Genomic DNA, 21,822 nt, shown 5'->3' with positions numbered 1-21,822 from the left:
TATCTGTACCAGAGCAGAGCACACTTGAGTGTAACATCTCTACTAAATACTGATCTGCATTAATATTCATTTGTTTTACCAGTAATTATTTAGTTTTAAGGAATATATAGGAGTAATCATACCCTCTTGCAAAGAAAAAAACCTAGAAAATTATACTGGGAGGAATATCAGTAAGACCACTATAAAATTTTATTGCAGGAAGGACATTTTAGTAGTGTAGTTACTTGAGTAATTTTTCACTAAATATATGTTAATTTGTTCTCATGAGGTCACCATAGATTCTCAAAGTTAAAAATCAAAATTATTAAGAAGAACTTTAAAATGCCTGATACAAAAATCTAAAGGTGGCCAAGTTCTTTTGTGATTTCCTCTTTGGACAGGAAGTGTTTGTCATGATACCTTGAGTCCACTCATAATTTTACTATTACTGGCATGTTGTTCTGTTATAATGTTCTTTCATTAAGTTTTTCCAAAATGCTTCAGAAGTACTTGGGGGGTATTTCTAGGAAAACAAGTACAGTAATGAGTCATGAAGTTCTTTCCTTAACCACTGAGCAGATCTTTCTTACCACACCTCGGAGATCAGAGCTGCTCACAGCAGATCAAGTGAGGAGTTAAAGCCAATTCAATTTGTAGGCTGCAGGAGCCTGGAACTCTGCCGAGGTGACAGCACAAGTGTCTGATGGTTAATTCTGAGACCCAGACACCTCTCTCCAGGTGGGCAGTGCTGGCACGTGGCACACACCCCACGAACAGGGAGCAAATGGCAATATTAGAGTTTTTATTTGACTATTTCCACTTGATTTGCTCAGCATGGCCCTGTTATTTCACTTGGAGGAGGAAACATACTTGAAATAACTGAAAACCACTGCATTAACTTCTTAAAATCCTGCTGAGGGCTTGGCTGCCCTGTGATGCCCCAGAGCAGGCTCTGCTCTCCCCATGACATTGTGCACACCCCACTCAGGTACAACAGGACTTTGTTAGCCCTTTTAATCAGTGATAACACACAAGTGGCCAGGAGTCAATCTGTTTAGTTAATGGGTCCTTTAATTTTTTTGCTATATTAATAAAAAAGTGATCCAATTTATCTGTTTCTTTATGGAGTAACTATTCAGGATTTAAGAAGCAAATACACCATATCCATGAATTGTTTGTCAATGCAACCGTGATGATGTATATATTTGCACAATCTGAAAAATTGGTATCTTCATCCAAAATGCCAACGCTGGAAGGATGGGAAGCAATTTAGGATAGGAAAAAAAATTCTCTTACCCTCATCTTCTCTGAGTGGGCTGGGAAGACAATCAAATCTATAAAGTCCTTGAGAGGAAAGAGGCTGAGTTATAACTTCTTCCATGCTCAGTCAGCCAAGAGCTCCAGTCCATGCTGCCCAGAGGCAGCGGCGCCTCCGAGGGATTTACAAACAACATTAATGGTCATTTCACAGCAGCTCTGCGAGCAGAGCAACACTCTCCTGCCTCTTCTGCTCAAAACTACTCCAGTTCCAGAGTACAGAGAGGTTTAACATTAAGGCATCCATACAGCTCTGGTGTTTGCTTTCATTTAATAAAGATCAATTTACTCAAATACATGGAATGTTGGCACAAAACTAAAGCTTCTGTGGAACAGCTACCAATCATACACAAATACTCCGTGAGGTCCTCTCGACTTGCATTTCTCTGATAGATACACCACAACATGGCTTCAATAATACAAACTGAATGCTGGATCAAATCTCTAAATAATAAGTAGCAGTTAAAGTAAATGGTTTGCTTTATTTGTAAATTATGTACAGAATACATTTGTTTTTAAATTATGATGGAGCAGGAGAAAGAAAACAGCCATCATTTCCAAACCATGCTGCTTCCTTCACCCGCTGGAGATGACATCTCTCTCTGCACCGGACGCACAAAACCAGTTTGGATTTCCTCAGTTGCTGGCACACAGGCTGGAGAAACAGAGAACACTGCAGCCAAATTCAGCACTACCAGCTCCTCTACTGTCAGCAAAATACTTCTGCTAAAACTAGTTTTGTCAGGAAAGTTCTCACAATCTTTTGAAAACAAAATCAAGAAAAATATCAAGAAGGCTGTGGGCTAAGAAGGGCTTTACCTAACTATCAGATGAGGATAACTAGGAATAATCTGAGATTTGGTCATTCAACTTTTACCTGGTTTACAAAAGCAAGTTTGAGATGCTAAACTAATTGACCAGTTATGCAAGTACCAGAAAATGATGTTTTTCAGTTTGAGGATGTTTGAGGACAATCTGGGCAACCTATCAATCAATAAAAAACCTGTCAAATTGATAAAACTTCTGTAAATGGATATTAATGATTAACATAGTACCGAGTAATCAAGTTAATGGTTAAAAAAAATGAAGGAACTAGATATAAAACTGTTTGGTAACACGGATATTTCAGCAAACAAAGATGCTACTGTATGGTCTATGTTTTGGTGATCAGCCAACAAAGAAAATCCAACCATTTGCACATACTTAGTCCCAAACCACAGTGAGTTATGATTTTCCATGTGAAGGCCCACTTTCGGTATCTTCCTCCTCTTCCTCCTCACAATCCCCTTCATCTGTTTGCTGTTCCAGTTCCTCTTTTGTGATCATTTCAAAGTCGTTTCCATTGCCACTACTGTGCTGGGACCTGTCATCTTCGCGCCTGTCACTGTCAGTGTCTGAATGTCGCTCTCCTCCTGAGCCGTCTGTTCCCGAGTTCCTTGTGCCTTCTGTCTTTCCATCCTCCTCTTCCTTCTTCTCACTGTCTGATTTCTCCTCGCTGTCGTATTTTTGCTGCTTTTTGGATTCTGCTTTTTCCTCTTTCTTTAAGTCTGCTTTTGGTCCTTTGTATTCATGTGTGTACAGGGGCCTGAAGGAGTCAATGAATCCCACATCTGCTGTAAGGTTTGGCAGAAACCAGAAGTGATGCCTTCCTCCAGTGATGAGCCAGATGATGAGGAAAAGGATGCAGCGAGCTGTGTGAAAACAAGGGAAAGTTTGGATTTTGTCACAGACACACACAGTGTACAACCATGCTGTAAGAGATGTTCACTGCTAATGCCCATCCCCAGCCAGGGACTGGGGGATGCTGGGGGGAACCCCTCATTCCACAATAGCTCTGTGGAGTAGTTTGTTCTTCCCATGTCTCCTCCACCCCACTAACCATGGATCTTATCTCTCATTTAACTTTTAACCCCTCTGCCACAGAAAGCTTTAAAATCCTGGCGACACCATTCTCGCCTCTTAATACGTTTCTGTGCGCAGTTCTGGGTTTGTTCCGCACTTACTTGTTTACACACAGGCAGTAAACGAATCTGCACTACACAGGAAACACCGACAGGTGACACGAGCCTGAGCGCTCTCTCTTCCCGCGGCACAACTGTGACACCCGCTGGCCGCAGGGAAGCGCGCACAGAACCCGCCCGGCTGCGGCCGAACAACGTCCCGGGAAGCGGCACCGCCCAGCCCGAGCTCGGGCAGGAGCTGGGCCGCGCCTCCGGCCTCTCGGACCCGCCCGCCCACACTCACCGACGGCGAGGAGCAGAATACTGGCGACAAAGCAGCCGGCGCCCACGCTGAGGTAATAAACACCGACACGCATCTCGGCTGGCCACAGCGGGAACAGGGTCGCGGCTATAACGGCAATCACTGGGCAGGGAGGGCAGGACAGAGGCACGAGAAGCATCATTAGTTTTTCCTGGTACATGTACAGAGGTTCCAGGCTGACTGCTCATTCAAAGTAGTGCCTTAGATTCAGTTAACATCTACAGTATTTTAGATTAAAAAAATAAATTTAATTAATTAAATTTTTTTAAAAATAGCTGATTTGTCTTATTCTACACAACTTCAAGGGTCCAAAATGCATCACTCATAACATATTTCATATTTTTACATAACCCACATTTGCCCACTGGACAACTCACTGGTTAGCTTAAGGCAACAGAAATAAACAACTTGAGTGTACTCTGACTTACCAAGTACGAGTCCCATGGCAAAAGTTTTAAAGTGAACAGGGTCATAGATCCACACGTAGACCTACAACAGAAATGACATGGTTTACACTCAGAACAAGCTCTCTGATAAACATCTCGTGTATTCCCTCACCCAAACACTCACTGCCAGGCTGCAATGCTTGGTGCTGAGCAAAAGGCCTTCTGGTCAGCACCTAGGCAGGGCAAGGGGTCGTGATTCCTAGGAAGGGTACCTGACAGGTGATGTAATTCTGAGGAAAACAATAAGACAGCAGAACTGAAGGGAAAATGAAAGATTCTGCAACATCACTGAATCAAGGTTTGCTTGTATCTTTCTTTATTCGTTAATGTTGCATGAAGCAAAAAAATAAAAAGCTTCCCCAGTCCACTAAGTGGAAACAAGAAGCACTGTGAGCTTTGAAAAGGAAACACCGAGACTGCACACCTGGAACAAAGGAGGCAGCTGGAATGCTCACTGCAGGCCCTGTGCTGGCTCAGATCAGTGGCCCTGTACCCTCTGTCCCACAGCACTGTTAGCTCTACATCTACAGTTACAACTCTCAGAGCCAAATGTTTATGTGAGAACTGTGCATCCATTTGAATCTGAGCTGCTCAGCCATAAATGAAAAACTTCTTGGTAAAGTGCAGGATTTTCTGAACTAGAAAAATCTGTGATTTTTTTCTTAGCAAACTAGAGTTTGAATCCAAGCTCCTAACAATGAAAAGAAGCTGCTGGTTACTAGAAACCAACAAACCTCATTGCAGATGTGTCAATACCTACTACCTGAAGGGCACCTGGGAGGCAGCGGTGATGCTGTGTGATGCAATAAATATTTAACATTCTGCTTCCCACAGGGCGCCAAAGTTAACTGTATTCAGGTGCAGCTGCTGCCAGTCAGCTGTTCTGGCAGCCCAAGCAAGCTGAAGATGGTGATTGGGCAGTGTGTGATATCCAGTGTTTGTAAGTGCAAGATAACAAGGGAAAGGGAAAAACCCAGCTCTAATGCAAATACAGAGGAATCCGCTCTAAATCAGCTACTACTTAAAAAAAAGCTTTTGTGAATTACAGTTGTTAAAAAATGTCAGCTCATTAATAAACAGAGAAGTAAGTGATGTTAGAACAAGCAGTAAATATTGTGGTATTGCAGACACTGTGCTGCAGCCTCATTTGGAATGGGCACCCCATGTAGAGACAACAGGGAGGATCAGAGCTGGGTGTGATTCCACATGAGATGGGATGAAACAGAGCAAGGCAAGTGTAGAAGAACCGAGAAAGGTAAAATCAAGATACAAAGGAGAAACACATTTTCTGCACAAGTGATTTATTTACAGAATTTGCTGCCATGTGTGTTTTATAACCAAAGGAACACAAAAATCCTGGGGAGATTCCAGTACAGCCACAAACAGCATCAACACAGCACAGTAAAACTTACCACTTATCCCAAACCTGAGAAGCACAAATGTGACTCTGTACATTACAGAGCTGGTAAATAATTAAATTCTTTGTCTTCCAGAACAGCAAAGCACACAGAAGTATTTAAGGCCACAATTTCAGTGGCAAAGCCAGGATGAGCATTCAGGAATGCCAAAGGCTCACCTGTCTGCTCAGATCACACAGCCAGGCACGTATTTTTTATTTCCCCTGCTGTGAGTGCACATGGTGTCCTGGAAGGCTGGTTTGGCTTAGAACAATTTTGGCATGGCAGTGGCTGTGGGATAAGCTGGGCTGGAAGGACTTCAGGAGTCTTTGTCTCACTCTTCTGTCCCAGGCAGGGTCAGCTCTACCAGCCCCTGAATCCACCCTGAGGACAAACATTTCACCTCATGGCCACCCACACCTCACCTACTGGTAAGAAGTTTTTTTGGGAATTTTTGAAGTTACTGCCCTCTGTTTACCTGTCTTTTACCTCTTTGAAGTATCTGAAAATCTGCTTTCAAGGTCAGCCATCACATTGCCATTATTTTTTCTTTCAACATGTCAAGAAGGAGTTTGCAGAAATTCAGTAAATTACAGTATTGTCTGACAATAGCACGGTGACACCCAAACTTGAAAAGCACCTCTAAATCTTACCTCATTTCCATCCAAGAAAACTTGGTCTTCATGTGGCTCAAGTTTAAATTTCCTCTTAGTTTCCTTTTTCTTAGGTGTTCCTGGGGTGTCATCCTGAGGACAAACATAAATATTTTATCTATATCTAATATGTATATATATAAAAATTATTATATATTTAAAATACATATACAAACCATTATATATAAAAATTACAAAAGTTTAATGTTTTCATTTTTATATTTAATATTGTATATGATCTTTACAATATATTTTTATTTAATTTCTAGTATCTGTTAATATATTTAATCTGGTAATTTTTCACAAACTTAAGATCATGTTCACACTTTTTGGTTTTTTTCTAAAGTAAAGATACTTTATTTCCTCCTGTTCTTATTTATGATCAAGTGGGTACCTCAACAATCAAGGAAGATTGTAAGTAAAGAGAAATCTCATTTGTAGTGCCTAAGGACTAGACTATGACTTCAGGATTACACTGTGGCATCAAAAGCCTAGCAAAGCTGGGCTGATACAGGAAGTCTGTACAGGGATCAAGAACAGGGAACAACACTTCACCATCCCTGACTTTGTTAGAATTATTTGCTATTTTAGTGCCATATTTACCAAATGGACATCCTGGCAGATCAGTTTCTGCCCATTTATTCTTTGTCCTCCTCAATCTCTTTTTGGATCTTGTGCTTCCTCTTCTCTATCTCCTGTTTGCTTCTCTTTGCTTACTTCATTGTGAGAAATTAACTTTGTGGTTTTGGTCCTGTGTTTCATTCAAGTTCCTACCCACTGGCTTATATAATCCACTAAATATCTGTTCAATAAATAATGATTAGTTTAAAAATTAACATACATTTAATAATGTACCTCCCCTGATGACAGTGAAATGGAAGAGTTCGTTACTTTCATAATCAGTATTTTGCAGTACCTCAGGGGTTGGGTAATCTTACACTGGGCTGGGACTGCAGTGGGATTGTCCTGTTTATAATTCTTTTATTCACCATTTAGGTTTCTCTGGACAGCCAAACCTCTGTAGACTGTAACTCTCACTAGATGTGCCATTATTTCACTTAGGAATGTCTGAATGGGAATAACTTTGGCTCACTATCCTACTACCTCTCACTGATTCAGAACACTGAATGTAGAAGAAACACCATATTCACTCATCAAGTTTCTCCTCAGCTTTCCAACATTTTAGAAATTCTGTTCTGCTAATAATAAATAAGTAATAAAACCAATCAGGAGTGAAAACAAACCCAAACCACATAAAAACCTGTACAGCAGTAGTAGTTTAAACTTGGAAGCTCAAGTGCAAGGAAGCAGGATGCAGGCAGTCATGGAGGCTGTTACACAGCCAGTTACAGGCCCCACATACCAAATGTGACATTCCAAACATTCCTGTTTCCAAACACTGCAAAACTGTTTTGTTTCACTGGTGCAGCTGCACTGGTTTGGATGTTTGGTCACATGCACATGTGTCATTCTGTGGTAACTGATGTACACAGCCTCCCTGCCTGCTGCCACTGGAGAGAAACAGGTTTTGATTAATTCAGCCCACATTAAAAGATGACAAGGTACACAAAGGCCAACTGAAGCCTCTTTTTTGATCTAGACCAAAATAAGACAAATTCAAAAGGTAACAAAAAAAGCAGCATAATTTAGAGATGAAAACAGGAAAATAAAGCATGGCATATTTTAGAATAATCAACTTCTGAGCCAGTGCAACGTTAAAAATCTGTTGATGTATTTGTTACAGGTTTGTCTCTTCTCTTACACACAGTACTTACCTTCTTACACTCATCTTTTTCACCATCCTTTTTCTTTTCCTTTTCTTTCTCCTTCTTTGTTTTTTCATCTTTGCCACTTTCCTTCTTGCTCTTTTTCTCCTCTTCTTTTCCACTCTCAGCCTTTCCTTTTTCCTTTTCTTTCTTTGTGTCCTTGTCAGGTTTCATTTTCATCACTTTCAAGGCTCGATGAAAGAACTGTTTTTTCAGGAGTCTTCAAATGAAATAAGTTAAATGATTCATTTAAGTGCAGCTGGGAGAACAACATTTACACTCAATTATGTTATCAGACACCATTCTAGATTATCTCTCTAACATAATCATGACCAGCATGACTGAAGGCAAGGTCACAATCATCTGCTCTATTTACAGCTACACACACCAGACCTACTTATCCCATGTCTTGCCTGTTGCTTTGCTTTTTTTGGTTCATCTGTTCAAAACTGGGTAAAAACTGTACTTTTCTGAGGCAGCATTTTGCAGATTTAAATGAACACACAAGATGTAGGATACAGCAATCCATCAGATCCATTTCATTATCTTTCCCATTAATGCAATTCCTGCACTATTTATTTTCAAGTTCATGTCAATGTATTTCATAGCAAAAACAAGGAAGTGAACATACAGCTCATCAAGACCACTTGTAAGTGATGCACAATGAACAGAATGACTCTGTTGAAATTGTGGTACCTATGCCAAGTCTTCCCTTCCTGTCAGCTACAAACAGACCTTATTGCAAGTGCATGTATTATCTATTTATGTACGGAGATATAAAGATACAAATATATGGCAAGCGGGGCACCAGGATGTAATATTTGGTATTCTTAAGGTGGTCACCAACTAGAAACATCCTTGAAAGGTGCACAGCCAAATTCCCAACAGGAAGAGCAGCAGAGAATCCTGCTCCTCAGACAGCAGGGACAGAAAGATTTGAGAGCTCTGACCCTACTGACTTCAAATATTGGCAAAATTCAGGAAACTCCTTTGGTTCACCTTGCTGCCCCAAGCAGTGCAGTGAAAGCCTGGGAGAGTTCTGGGAACAAATATAATGAAACTGTATCATTTCCACCCTCAAACACAGCAATATAAATCATTACAATCATTATTTTTGCATACATCCTGAAATTTTAGGATGCACAAAGCCCAAGTTACACTGGTTCCTAACTAACTGTGACATCTGGACAGCCACAGCCATGAATGGCACTGAAGAAGTAGCCTGGGTCATACCTGTTGCAGTAATCAACTACAGACTCTCGGGTTGTAAAGAGAGCCTCCTCTCCTTTCTTTGCCTTTGCCCACTTAGAATCCAGGAGGCAATCCACAGCTTTTGAAGCTAGAGGGAAAAAAATGAATTAAAAATGCATTCAAATTAACATTATTTTTAACATTTAGTCCATGTTCCTTGAACAACAATGACCGTCTGTTCTGGTTATGTTCCACATACTTTTAATCTTTCAAGTAAGACTTGGCACTATTCTGAAATATATTCCCCTTGACATCACACACCTTTAAACCACAGAGTGAAAAGTTTATTGCATTTACCCCAGGCTAGTGAGATTCATTTTATGGCTTCCTAATACCTAGATAAGTTTTTAAAACCAAACTGTAGGATCAGTACTATTAATAAAAATAAAACAGCCTTTCCCACCCTCCAAGTGCAATGTGAGAAGAAACCAGAATTCTCTGGTTAAAAGCAACCCTACCAATAAAATAATCAACTCGGTGGCCCATCATGTTGGTGGATTTTGTTGGACAGTTGAAGCGCAGGTATTTAGCAACAGCCTTCTCCTCCTTGAATGGCTCACCAACTTCCTACAGTGGGAAAAGTCAAAAGTTATTAATACAGTTTTAAACACATAAGAAAATCACCCATTTGGGCTTAAAAAATCAGATATTACAAAGTCTTGTCTTCATTATTTAATGGCACATTAAACAAATAAAATATAAAGGATGTGAAAATAGGTCAAGTCATTTTTCCTCAGAACTTTTTGTCTACAGGCAGCCAAAAAGCAGCAAATCTCAAGTTAGATGAACTGAAGGTAAGAAGGACAAATTCCTTTAGCAGATCTGTAGAAAGAGCAAACTAAAGGAAGGCCTAAGAGGAAAGCAGCACATGGGAAGCTGCTTAAGGTACACAGCTGGGATGGAAACAGTTGTGAAGCTGGGAGCAAAGAAAAAGCAGAGTGAGGAATGAGTGTGTATGAAATGACAGCAATGTAGGCACTCTGACAGAGCAGCTCAGATTTCATGTGAGAAGGAGAAAACCATGTTGAAAAGAGACTGAAAGATTTGGCTAGAAAATTTCTTTGCCCATTTTGACTACAGAATGAGACTTTAGAGTACCCTTGAGGAGATTCTGCCAATCTACAGAGTAGAACAGCAGGATGAAATTTAAACATCAAACCCAATGTTTTGTGAGAAGGGAGTCCTTAATCTGCACACATTCACAAATTCTGTGCTTTTACCACCTTGCAGAGAGGTAAGAGAACCCTGAGATGTATAAGGCAGAAGGATGGAGATGGGCATTTTCAGTTATGTAAAATTAAGATCTAATATTTGCAAGCAGGGAATGGGAGAACTTTCTAATGTTCCTGCTTCACAAAAACATATCTGAAAAACCCCATAGGTTGGGATATTAAACTGACTTACTCTAACTTCCTCAAAATACTTTTCTGTAAATTCTTTTACTCCATAAGGTTTAATTCTCCAACCCCCCCTGTGACTTGTGGCTCAGTAGCACAGAAACACGGGGCAGCTTTCCACACTGCAGTGCCTTTTCTGTACCTGTTCCTCTCGTGTTGCCTGAAGAAATAGATTGTATCAACCACAAATCAGACTGGTCATTTACAGGAATAAAAGTTTCAGAGCCTATTTAAAGACCTATATTCCTAAAGGCCAATAAACATATACAACCTCCATTACTGCTTTTAAGACGTATAATCATAATATCACAAGCAGCATGTTAAATGGAAATGCAAGGTGAAATAGCTGTGTTTACACCCAAATAAATGCCTCAGACAGTAAGAGCTGTTAATTTTCAACAGCTAACTTTCAAAACCAACTGGTTAATGAGTATCCTTCTAGAGGAGACTGTTGCTTTTCCTGTCTGAGGAGAATTTTGAAGAGAATAATACAGACACAAGGTATCCAAATGACCAAAAGACTCCACAGCCCTTAGTTCTGAGACTTTTAAAAAAATCCTCCATATGAAGAAGAAATATGCTCACTCATCAGGTAGTTTCAAAAATGTACCCAAATAAGTTTAGATGATCCTAACAGTCCTCAAATGGATGTTACCTCCTGTTGCATGTTCAATCCATTTTCTTAATTTTTAAATTTTAAAAATCTGCATTGAACATCAGGTAAGAAAAGTATTCCCTGACAGTGCCATGTATGCACATAATTTATGTTCTGTGGTTTCAGGTCCTCTTACATGGTACAGTTATACCAGTAACTGTAAATCAAACCAAGCCACCAAACTTGGTACCAGAGTAATTGAAGAGCAACAAAAGGGGCTCCAGTGCACTGAAATAAAACAAGTGACTGTGTCCCATCATTGCCAATGGGATAAGGCCCCAGGAGGCTGGGGACTGCAGGCAGCAACTGTGTGTGAAACACTGCTTTTCTAATAATTCCTGTTAGCAAATGAAATTTGGAACAATTCACAGGGCAAATGTTCTTCACAGCACGGACAGTGAGACAGAGAAACTGCAGATATTCTCATCAGTGTTAATTCCTCTGCTAAGGTGGTTTTTCTCCTTCTTCCTAAAATATTTATGATCCTGCTGGGTCATGTGATGCACTACACAGGCAGGGGCTGGCACCAGGAGACTTTTTTATTGCTCCTTTCTCTCTCTTGCTTTGTGAGGGATAGTTTCATAACAGCCCAAACAAAAAAACCTTCCCAGTGAGAGAGACTGCCACAGTTTAACTGAGCTCATTCTGAGAAAGTGTCCCCTGCAATTTAATCCCCATTTTTCATCCTATTTTCATCCCTCTGTTGGCAGAGCCAGGCTTCTGTTAAAATGTGAAAATAAATGACTGACAGAAAATAATATATTCCATCAATAAATTAAATCAACCAAAGCAATGGTAAGTTCATTACCCTAGGCACAACTTTTAAAAGTTGCAGTTCAACCAAATTTTGTGTTCATTTTTAAAAGTAGCCTGTGTTGTCACTAGACAGCATGCAAGATTTAGAGATTTACAATCCCTGGTGACAAACTCTGGCCATTAAAAATAAAATCAAACCAAATTTCTTACTTGTCTAGACAGAACTCCACCTACTGACAGGAAAAGCAGTGCTCAGCCTAGTCACTTGCTAGAAAGGCAAAGACATCTTAAATTTTTAAGAATAAATCACAATTCTGCCCTATATGAATTCATAAAAGGACAATCAAACCCAGGGACCTTCCAGACTCACTGAAGCGAAGGGAAAGTCCTAATCCAACTTACCATTATCTCCCAAATCAAAGTACAGCACAGTCCCTGCTGGACTTCAATGCATGGATGCAGTTCCCAGTTAATTCAACCCCCAGCTGGGACTGCAGCACCAGAGAGGCCTGAACACATCAAAATAACATCTGAACTGAGCCACTGAATTCTCCCCCTCAGCTCTATCCAAGCATGACTTATTTGGGTTTTCCTACTCCTGGAACACTCAGTGGATGACAAAAGGGCAGAGCACATTTCTGGTTTGAAAACTGCACTCATTTTATCCCCTCTTTGCATCACAGCTACAAGAAGACAGGTATGACCCAAGACAGGCCAATTTCCTTCCACAACCTCGTAACATAAACAGAGTTTCTGGAAAATCAGAAGACAGTAAATGATGAGTGTCTCTAGCAAGACAAGTTATTCCATATGCAGCCAAATGCATTACAAGGATTTATGCTCCTTTGTTTCAAAAGGGTCATCAAAATTCTTTTATTTCAATGAAACAATATCCAGTTGATTTCTTTGCTCTTAGATTTTCAGAACACCATCCCTCAAAGCAGACTGCTGAAGCCTAATAGTTGATACAGTTTTCAGATAAGGAAAAGAAGAAATTTAAGCACATTTATCATGTGGTGCCTGTTTTTCAAGTTGAGAGGCTACATCAAAAATGACACTGTGTCAGCCCAGGTTCCATTCCACACACCTCATTAAAAAGACTCTACAGCTGCATCAGCCTACTCTACCCTTCTCTGGAAGTGCTGAGCACATCACAGCTTGGGCTGAACTGCAGGATTATCTTTTTCCCTTCCCTGTTGACTGTCAGAATCTCAGAGCGGATGCTCTGTGGTAGGGTACTGGTTGCTGCTGAGATATTTGTACTTTGTCTAAAATAAACCAACGTGCCATAGACAAAGAAAAAGCACAGAAATTGGTATGACTGGAGTGGGGAGGGGGAAACAAGCATACCAGGGTGTTAGGACTTGCTCTTAGTACATCCCAGTTTTCTTCAGTGACTAACAAACACAAACTTGTCCTACTCCTGCACTGATGACCAGTACAAGGACAGCCCCAGGTCTCTTAAAAGAAACTGTGGCAGAGCCATGTGGCGAAACCAGTTCTTCTGGATTACCGTGGCCATGTGCTGGCCACAAAACATTAACTTTTCTTTACAGAAGAAGATTAGCAGATGTTTTGCAGTCCATATCCTATGAAAACAGAAGTATCTGCTTTCTTCCCTCTTTCTTTTTAACCAGTGCTAATTTTTTTGAGCAAAACATACGGAACTCTGTAAATATACAGAGTTCTAAAACAGATCCAAGGAGCAATGTACAGTATTTTGAAGCCAAAACACACCAGCTTCAGTCCCCTTCCAACCCCAGGACAGCTGTTCTGACTTTTTCCCTTCTTACCTCCAAAAATGTAACTCAAGATTTCCAAAAGACTGATTCTTTCTTTAATGACAACTCAGACTGCTGCTTTTCATTCCCATTTTTAAACTTTGTTTTGCCCCTTTGATCTTTGTTTCTTCCTCCTCTATTAGCTGATACCACTCAGCTTCCAGAGATCTATTTAACCAGTCTCCTTTGTTATCATCCTGCTCATCTTTACTAGAATTTATGAAGAAAATAAAGCCAAATGACCAAGCTGGAGTAAAATATACGTTACTGGAAAACCATTGCACTGTCCTCTCTGCAGATCCTTTTCAGAGTCATTCACACAACACTGCAGCACATGAGCAGCAGTGCAGCTCTGCAGCTGTGCATTTTCCTTCCAGCAGAACCCAAATCATAACAGGACCCAGCTGTAGGCTACAAGAGTTAATGATTAGTAGATGTCCTTCATCAGGGGAATCTCAGAACTTGAATCAAAGGAAAAAAGTCAACAAGGAAAGTACCTGTCATTAATGGCACTGATGCCACCTCAGCCATCAATTTGCAGCAAGACATTGACCCCCAAACTGCCCAGGAGCTGTTTTCTCTCTTTTCAGGAGCAGTATTTATGTGCATTAACATTTCCGGAGCGCAGGACACAGCAACAAGGTGCGATGCCAAGCGCTGTTAATCCCAACGCAAAGATCAGCCCAAAACCTGACACGGGCAGACTAAAACTGTGCCCGTGGAACGCAGCCAAGGTAATGAAAACTTAATGCCTATTTCTCAGTCAAACTGCAGAGCTGCCAGCACAGTGCCACGTGTTACCTGGCCCAAAGGAAACAACACTGAACGTTCTGTGGTTAAGTGAATATTTCAGGACACATTTGGAAAAAAATATAGTTGCAAGACATGAAGTAGCTTTGATCAGGTTGCTGGAGTAGCAGGCACTCAAAAGCATCTCCCATCTTTTGAGATGTATTATGTCTCAAATAAAAAGATTAAACTGGCCATTAGACAACATATGTTGTTTTTCTGTCAGTAAGTCCTTTATACACAGCAAGCATTCTTGATTTCAGACATCTGAATCACGTGGGAGCCACTGGGTAAGCAATCTGCATCCTACAGAGCAGCCTCCCTTCACTAGTGCATGTCTGAATTAATCTCTGTTAAATTACCATCAGGAATGACACTTGGAGAATTTTACCTCCGAAATATCCTTGTTCAAACTTCTGAAGTTAAAAGTTTTGCAACTTTTGTAACTTTCAGAGGAAGAGTCTAAGCTATGCAGCACACATTGGGCAATGTGTCTTTTGATGAAAGTGCATTCCATAAAACACATCCTTCCTGTGACTGCTTCCGATGGGAAACGTGGAGCAGGCTAGACAGAACTTTGAACTATTTTTGAGCCTTTTTTCAAGTCTAGCTATCTGACATAACTACCATGATTCTAATCTTGATGGCAGGCATAAAACCCTACAAAAATTCGTTCTGAACCCAGGTTCTGCGCCCATGTTTTTTTCTAACTGAACTCCATTACATCAGCTTCATCCACAGCTAAAACCACCAATTTTTCCCAAGAGCCTCACCCCTGTCAAGAAATACAGGGTATTCTGATGTCAGACTTGTGTGCAGTACAATAAATAATCTCTTTAGGGGGCAACATCACCTTAAATTAAGTACACACTGCTAGAACACTTGAAGCACCTACGACTAAAAATCCCACACTTGATTTTAAAAGAAGACACTTGCAGCATGAGCCTGAAAAACGTGATAATCATACTGCAAATATGCCAGTAAAGTTCAAAAAGCTTAAGAAAAATGAAATCCAAAACCCACTACCAAGAAAAATATGAGTTCCTTTATTCACTGACCAACTAAGAACATCCCTTGGGCATTCAGCAGTATTCTTTGTCCACTGTCTTGTCTTCTCATTGTTGTTGACCTAGACTAGGAACTTGTGATGATACACATTTATTTGCATAATTATATCACAAATTTAGGCCATGACCTTAAGTTTTAAAACCCAGACATCGATTTAATTACTAACAATCTGGGAAATACTTTTACTGCTAACAGGCTGGAAATTAAGTATGCGCTTAACTGCCTGCAAGATCACAACTTCGAGTGTTAATACAAACATTAAATTACGTTTAGATTTGGTTTGATGGGTGCTTTGTCATTCTTGGAAAGGGACAACCTATAAAAATCTTAAAAGCAGAATAATTATGTGATATTTTGCAATAATTCATTGAACGCTGTGATGGATAGGGCTCGTTCAACAAGATTTTGATTAATGACTCCTTGCATTTCTCCCCCTGCCTTGCTAATTGGAATTGAAGGGAAAAAAGGAACCTTTACAGGTATAGGCAGATCTCCATTTTCCTGGGGGAATGGAAAGTGGGCTGGGAAAGGGAAGGCTGAGAAAGGAGAGGGGGAAGCCAAGCAGAAGCGTGACATAGGAAGCATGCATTGTTGAATGGCTCTGTGATCTCTCCCGTGAATATTATCTGCTCTAACAACAGAGCAATAAACCCCAAACAAACATTATTTAGCCCAGTGTTGATAACACATAACAGTAACGGGCGTTGTGGTCACTGATACTGTAAGTACGCCCAAAACAGGCATTAAAAACTCTGTAAAACTCCATGTAAAAATTACACCTCGACACACCAGGCTCCCAGGTAAGTGAAAACACCAAAGCAGCCCTCAGTTTGTCTCTCAGTGCCACCACACAATTATCACTACATTTTAACACGATCTCAAAGCTGATTAGGTCTATTTATAGGCGTGCCTGTTTGTTTATGTTTTCCAGACACAAATTTCCTTTCCTTCCTGCATAATTTCCTGCTTGGGGCACGTTTGCTTTTAAGATGCTTTTACCATCTGTCCCACGTCTTCTGCTTACGATCCCTGGGCCGGACACGCTGGGTGAAGGCGCAGCTCCCGGGTGTTTTGGTGTTACCCGCACTAAGCTATTGTTCGACACTGATAACCGGGAAGATCCTGAATATAACACGGCGATTAAAAAATGGGAACAGCTCCATATGTAATTTTTTGGTCATGGAGAGACGAAGAACTTCTGAGGGCGCAGAGCCCATGGGGATGGAGCGGGGACGCCTCTGATGTGCCGGGGGCCCCCGCTGGCTGCCCCGCAGCCCCGAAACGCTCCTACTTGAGCTCCACCATTCTGTTTTCACAGCGTTTACTCATCTGCTAGAAAATTCTTAGGAGAACCTGCCCGCCCGGGCTCCGGCCCCGGCCTGAGGGGCTCCCGGCGCCCCGAGACTGGGGCGCTCTCACCGCGGGCCGCCCGCAGCCGCCACCTCGCAACAGCGTCGGGCGGAAAGGCCGGAGGGGAAGCCGCTCTAAGCACGGAGAGGGGGAGCCACCGGGCGGGAGGGAGAGATAGTGAGGACGGGGAGTCTCGGGTACCTGGACGCGCTTCCTGTGCCTCCGCCGCTCCGCCATGTTGTCCCCGTCCGCTCCGCCGGTGACGCGCGCGGGGGGCGGCGGCCTCGCGAGAGGCGGCGGGAGCGAGCGGAGGGGCGGGAAGGGGGCGCGCCCGCAGCGCCTCCGCCCGTCACCGCCCCCCGCCCCTCGGCCACCCGCCTCGGTCCCTCGCCGCGCTGTCCCTCACAGTGCCCTCTCCGTCGTCCCTCAGCGCCTCAGCGATCCGCCTCGCTCCCTCACCGACCCGTCTCCTTCCCTCAGCGACCTGCCTCAGTCCCTCACCGAACCGTCTGCGTGCCTCAGAGACCCGCCTCGGTCCCTCATAATGCCCTCTCTGTCCCTCAGCTCCTCAGCGACCCGCGTCGGTCCCTCACCGACCCATCTTGGCTCCCCTCGGTCCCCTCAAAGCCTCATTCCGCCTCGGTCCATCTCCGCCCCGCAGCGCCTCGACTCTGTCCCTCAGTCCCCTCCATCACGCCTCGGTCCCTCATTCTCTTCATGCCGCCTCAGCCTCCACCACCTCCCTCAGCGCGCCGCAGCCCCTCAGCCCTCACCACCTCGCCTCGGTTCCTCAGCCCCTCACCGACCCCCTCCCACAATCACAGGATTGTTAGAGCCGAAAGGGACTCTTGAGATCATCCAGTCCAACTCCCCTGCCAAGGCACGGTCACCCAGAGCAGGTGACACAGGAACGTGTCCAGGTGAATTTGGAATGTCTCTGCGTAGGGAGATTCCACAAACTGCCCGGACAGCCTGTGCGAGTGCTCTGCCACCTTCAATGTGAAGAAATTAATCCTCATGTTGAGGTGAAACTTCTTGTGTTTTATTTTATGTCCGTTGCTCCTTGTCCTGTCACAGGGCACAACTGAGAGCCCCTCAGCCCCTCTCCCCCTCAGCCCTTGACCTTTCTCCAGCTCTGATTGTAAAAGTCTGTTTAAGTTTTGATACACTGTAATAGGATGTAAGGCCTTAAAAAGGCTCAATATAGCACCTTTGTTAACTGGTACTTATTTAAACAAACTCATTACTCAGACCCCATCTACTTACAGAATTAGATTCAGAAAGTAACCTATATAAAGCAGAAGGGCCTTTTGCCAGAGGTTGTCCCACATACTTGTGCTATGAGGTCACTGGAGTTAGCAAAGCGTATAATCATTTATCCTGGCTCTGTGTTTCCAAACCACACCCTGGCACTTTGGGATGGAAAAGTATGTGCAGTGCTGCATTGTCTTGTCCAGTCCCCTCAAATCTTGTTGCCCCTTTCTGTTTCTGTGATTTGGAACTCTCAGATTGGAAACTGGGCAACTAAGAACCTAAAAAAGCTTCCAGCAGCATATTTGCCCCTCAGTTTCAGTGCCAGGTTTTGTGCTCTTTCTGGTACGACATCTTTTTCTGTTGAATGTTTTCCTTTTGCTGTTGCTGGGCAGAAAATCTATACAAGTTACAAATTAAGCTGACTGACTGCAGAGTAAGTGAACTAGAAAAGTGTAATTCAAAAGATGAACTTCTAGGCAGAGGGAATTGAAGTTTTTATGATTACAATAAAACAATGCCTCGTAAAAAGCAGGCAGACTGCATTTATTAAAAAATACATGCTTTAAGTTGGCAATAATTTTAACAGTGATTTCATGTGCTTGACTTACAGTAATATAAAAGCACATCTGACATGGAGGCTTTCTTGCAGAAGAAGTTTCAGCCATCTGTAACTTACAGATGCTAATAATACACGATGGCTGCAGTAAGGGCTTTGGCATGGCACAGCTCTGACCCCTCTGCTCTCCCTGCACAGGCACAAGCAGAGCCTCAGCTGTGAAACTCTCCCTGCTCCGTGGGAGATGCACTCTGGCCTCCTCCTGAAGGGTGCAATCACCTGATGGGTCATCATCCCTCATACTTCTACTCTTGGGCTCTTTTAAGGTCTTAGGTCTTACTCCCCTATGCCCTCTGTCTCTTTGAATCTATTGCTGATTCACAAACCCACCTTTAATGCTCAGCTCTTCATTTTGCAGGGGTTTTTTTGGCATGGTATGTTATCTGCAGTACATCAAGCTATTTGCTGCCAGAAAAGCACCTTGGATATCTGGTTAATGTCTCTTTTTTTTTTTTTTTTCTATAGAAATTTTAATTCATCTTTGTGAAACACTAAATTGCAGGAGATCTTCCCAGGGCAGCTGGGCATGGAGCAGCACAGGGAGCAAATCCATCACTTCAAGCAGATCTCTAAGAAAGGACTGAGGGATGGAAAACGGGCAAGGGAATAAGGCAATGTGTAAGGCTCTGTATGGTGAATTCTTACCACTCTGGAGTACAGAGCAGATCATGACTGAGTCACACGTGGAACAAGTTTATTCTCAGTCATCAGAATGGCAGAGCAGGAGAGCAGCAAGTGGCTGAATTCCAAGAAAGCCATGGAGTGGAAGTGAAGTTCATACAGCTTGTGTTTAAGGTTAGTGTGTCTGTCAGCTGTGGGGCAGGATGCAAAAAGAAGCATTGCAGAACTAGGCAGTGAAGACACAGCCCATAAAAGGCCAACTGCCATTGTGATGGTCATAGATTCAGAATTACTGTTGAGAAGGATGTTGCATACAAGTGGAGTGGTTTCCTCTTTCAACTGAAGCCAAACCAACAGAATTTCATTAATTTCTTTTCCCTCTTCTTTACCCCAGCTGTGTGATCTAATACAGCATCTATGGATGCTGGAGGCTTGGCTCAAAAACCAGCTGGATACACTGATGGAACAAAAATACCTAATGAGCTACCATTAAATATAGAGATCACCTCTGTTTGTCTGAGAGACAGAACCCTGGAAATAAAGGAATTATCCTGAATTCATTATTGCTTTATTCCTGTGCTCTGATTTAGGTATCTTCTCTTGGCCCCTGGGGCAGGACACTGAGTTAGGTGGTGTTTTAATCTTTGTGGTACATATTTTCTTATACCCTTATATTGACTTCTCTCAATTTTTTGGCCTTGGTGCTATGTCTGATTGCTTTGGGTTCAATCATCCTGGATCCAGAAAATGATGTGGGGTTACCACAGCTACAGCTACACCAGAAAGACAAGGCCATGTGCTGGCAATGGAATTACTGGTAAGCATGTCACTAATTACAGGGCTTTCTGCAAAACAGACTGGAGAGACATTCAAAGGCAAAACAAGCGTCAGTTCTGAACTAACAAATTTGCATGAAGCTTCTCCTCTGAACACACAGATAATCCTTAAGGATTTGGGGGAGGGAGGGGAGAATGCACATTGGAAAGGAGGGAAGGGAAGGAAAGGAAGGAAAGGAAGGAAAGGAAGGAAAGGAAGGAAGGAAGGAAATTCCCCAGCAATCTGTTAGGAGCCATTTCCTCGATTATCTACAGATGGTAGCATGCTGCAGGCTCTGGAGTGACCTCCCTTTTCATCCAGTCAGCTTCAACACTGAATGGGCTCAGAATATAAAGAATATGGGCTTTGTACTGTACAGCATCACATACTGTCAAGGAAGGTTCAGATAAAATCCACCCACAAATACATGAGTCACAACTCAGAAACATATTCCAATGTAGACATACCCTGAGTCACTTCCATCTCAAAAGCTTATAAATATTTAGTTAGCCACTTCGTTTTTACTTCATTTTAGCAGAAAAACAAAGGTTTATTAGACAAATGTCCATAATTATCTTTCACTAAGAAAGTTCTTAAATACTTCCACTCTTTCAAGTTCCTTTTCCTTTCTATACAACCCAGAATTATTAGGTACATATAACTGACAAAAATTCTAATTGAACTAAAAACTAATTTCTCTGGTTTTTCTGTAATTTGCACCTATTTCTAATATCAGCTTTGTTCACTGTAAGAATATAATTTCATTTAAGCAGTAACTGATGAGTAACTGGGTACATCTCTCCTGATATGGGCTGACACATCAGCTCTTTCTAAAGACCACTGTCAGTCAGACCCTGCTGGAGTCAGTGAGGATGTATGTGGACACATAAATGAAAAATACATCAACACATTTTCTGGAAGAACCAGCTGAGATTTTGCTTATATCTCTGTTTTTGCCAGTGGCAGGAGGAGAAGATAAGAATGACAATATTTAACGTATAGCCTTAAAAACACTACCTGTTATTGTTTTATAAAATCATAAATTTGTTGTTATGTTTACAAGTGTTTGAGTTAAAAATATTTTTTTATATAAGGATGCAAGTCTTGGGTTTACATCCCTCCATTCAACAGGTTGAAGTGGAAGCCAGGGAGTGCTTTACAGACCACCTTCCACTGCAGAGTGTTCAGGGACTGCTGGAGTCCCACAAATCCCAGCTGCACACTGCTCCTCCAGCAAAGCTGTTGGAATCTTGGAACAGAAACATTATCAGCAAAGATTGGCTGATGAGCCAAGGCTGAAGAAAAGAACCAGGTTGGTTTGGTGCTTTATTTTTTTTCCATGGTCAGTGGTGCTTTTTCTGTTTTGCAATTTTGGTGTGTTGATCTATATGTCAGTAATTCACACACACAGATGCTGTACGTGGTTTTAAATTTTGATAAATCAAAATGTCTATTCAAGCCTTTCCTGTGCTATAGAGAAAAATACTGCATGATTCTCCATATAACACAGCCAATAGGTTCTTCTTTACTCTGGACTGAATTAAAGATTTGCATCCTTATCCACAGGGAAATTAGTGGTTCAGGAAGAGTCTGGGAATAGTAGCAGAACTAATGTCTGTCTAGAAAAAACCGGACTTGGGTAAACTTG

General features: G+C 42.1%; 1 protein-coding gene across 1 annotated transcript; it reads right to left on the bottom strand.

Moving 5' to 3' along the window:
- Positions 1-1,032: 1,032 nt before the first annotated feature.
- Positions 1,033-17,137, bottom strand: SEC62 (SEC62 homolog, preprotein translocation factor). The gene is made up of 8 exons (XM_030954638.1): positions 17,069-17,137; positions 9,530-9,638; positions 9,054-9,159; positions 7,830-8,040; positions 6,055-6,147; positions 3,987-4,047; positions 3,541-3,660; positions 1,033-2,987 (listed from the first exon to the last, which is right to left on the bottom strand). The coding sequence occupies exons 1-8, from the start codon at positions 17,102-17,104 to the stop codon at positions 2,521-2,523; spliced, it is 1,203 nt and encodes a 400-aa protein (XP_030810498.1). The 5' UTR covers positions 17,105-17,137; the 3' UTR covers positions 1,033-2,520.
- Between the last annotated feature and the right edge of the window lie 4,685 nt (positions 17,138-21,822).

The sequence above is a fragment of the Camarhynchus parvulus genome, chromosome 9, assembly GCF_901933205.1.
Source record: "Camarhynchus parvulus chromosome 9, STF_HiC, whole genome shotgun sequence".
Taxonomy (NCBI): Eukaryota; Metazoa; Chordata; class Aves; order Passeriformes; family Thraupidae; genus Camarhynchus; species Camarhynchus parvulus.
Note: the sequence above shows the minus strand (reverse complement) of the source record. Positions and strands in the feature narration are given on the sequence as shown.

Bases quoted from the DNA above. Each gene is read 5' to 3' on its own strand.
- SEC62 (XM_030954638.1), bottom strand. From the start codon at position 17,104: ATGGCGGAGCGGCGGAGGCACAGGAAGCGCGTCCAG. The intron at 6,148-7,829 runs GTAAGTACTGTG...GTTTGTCCTCAG, and splicing joins AAAAAGATGAGTGTAAGAAG to GATGACACCCCAGGAACACC. The intron at 2,988-3,540 runs GTGAGTGTGGGC...GTTTTCACACAG, and splicing joins TATTCTGCTCCTCGCCGTCG to CTCGCTGCATCCTTTTCCTC.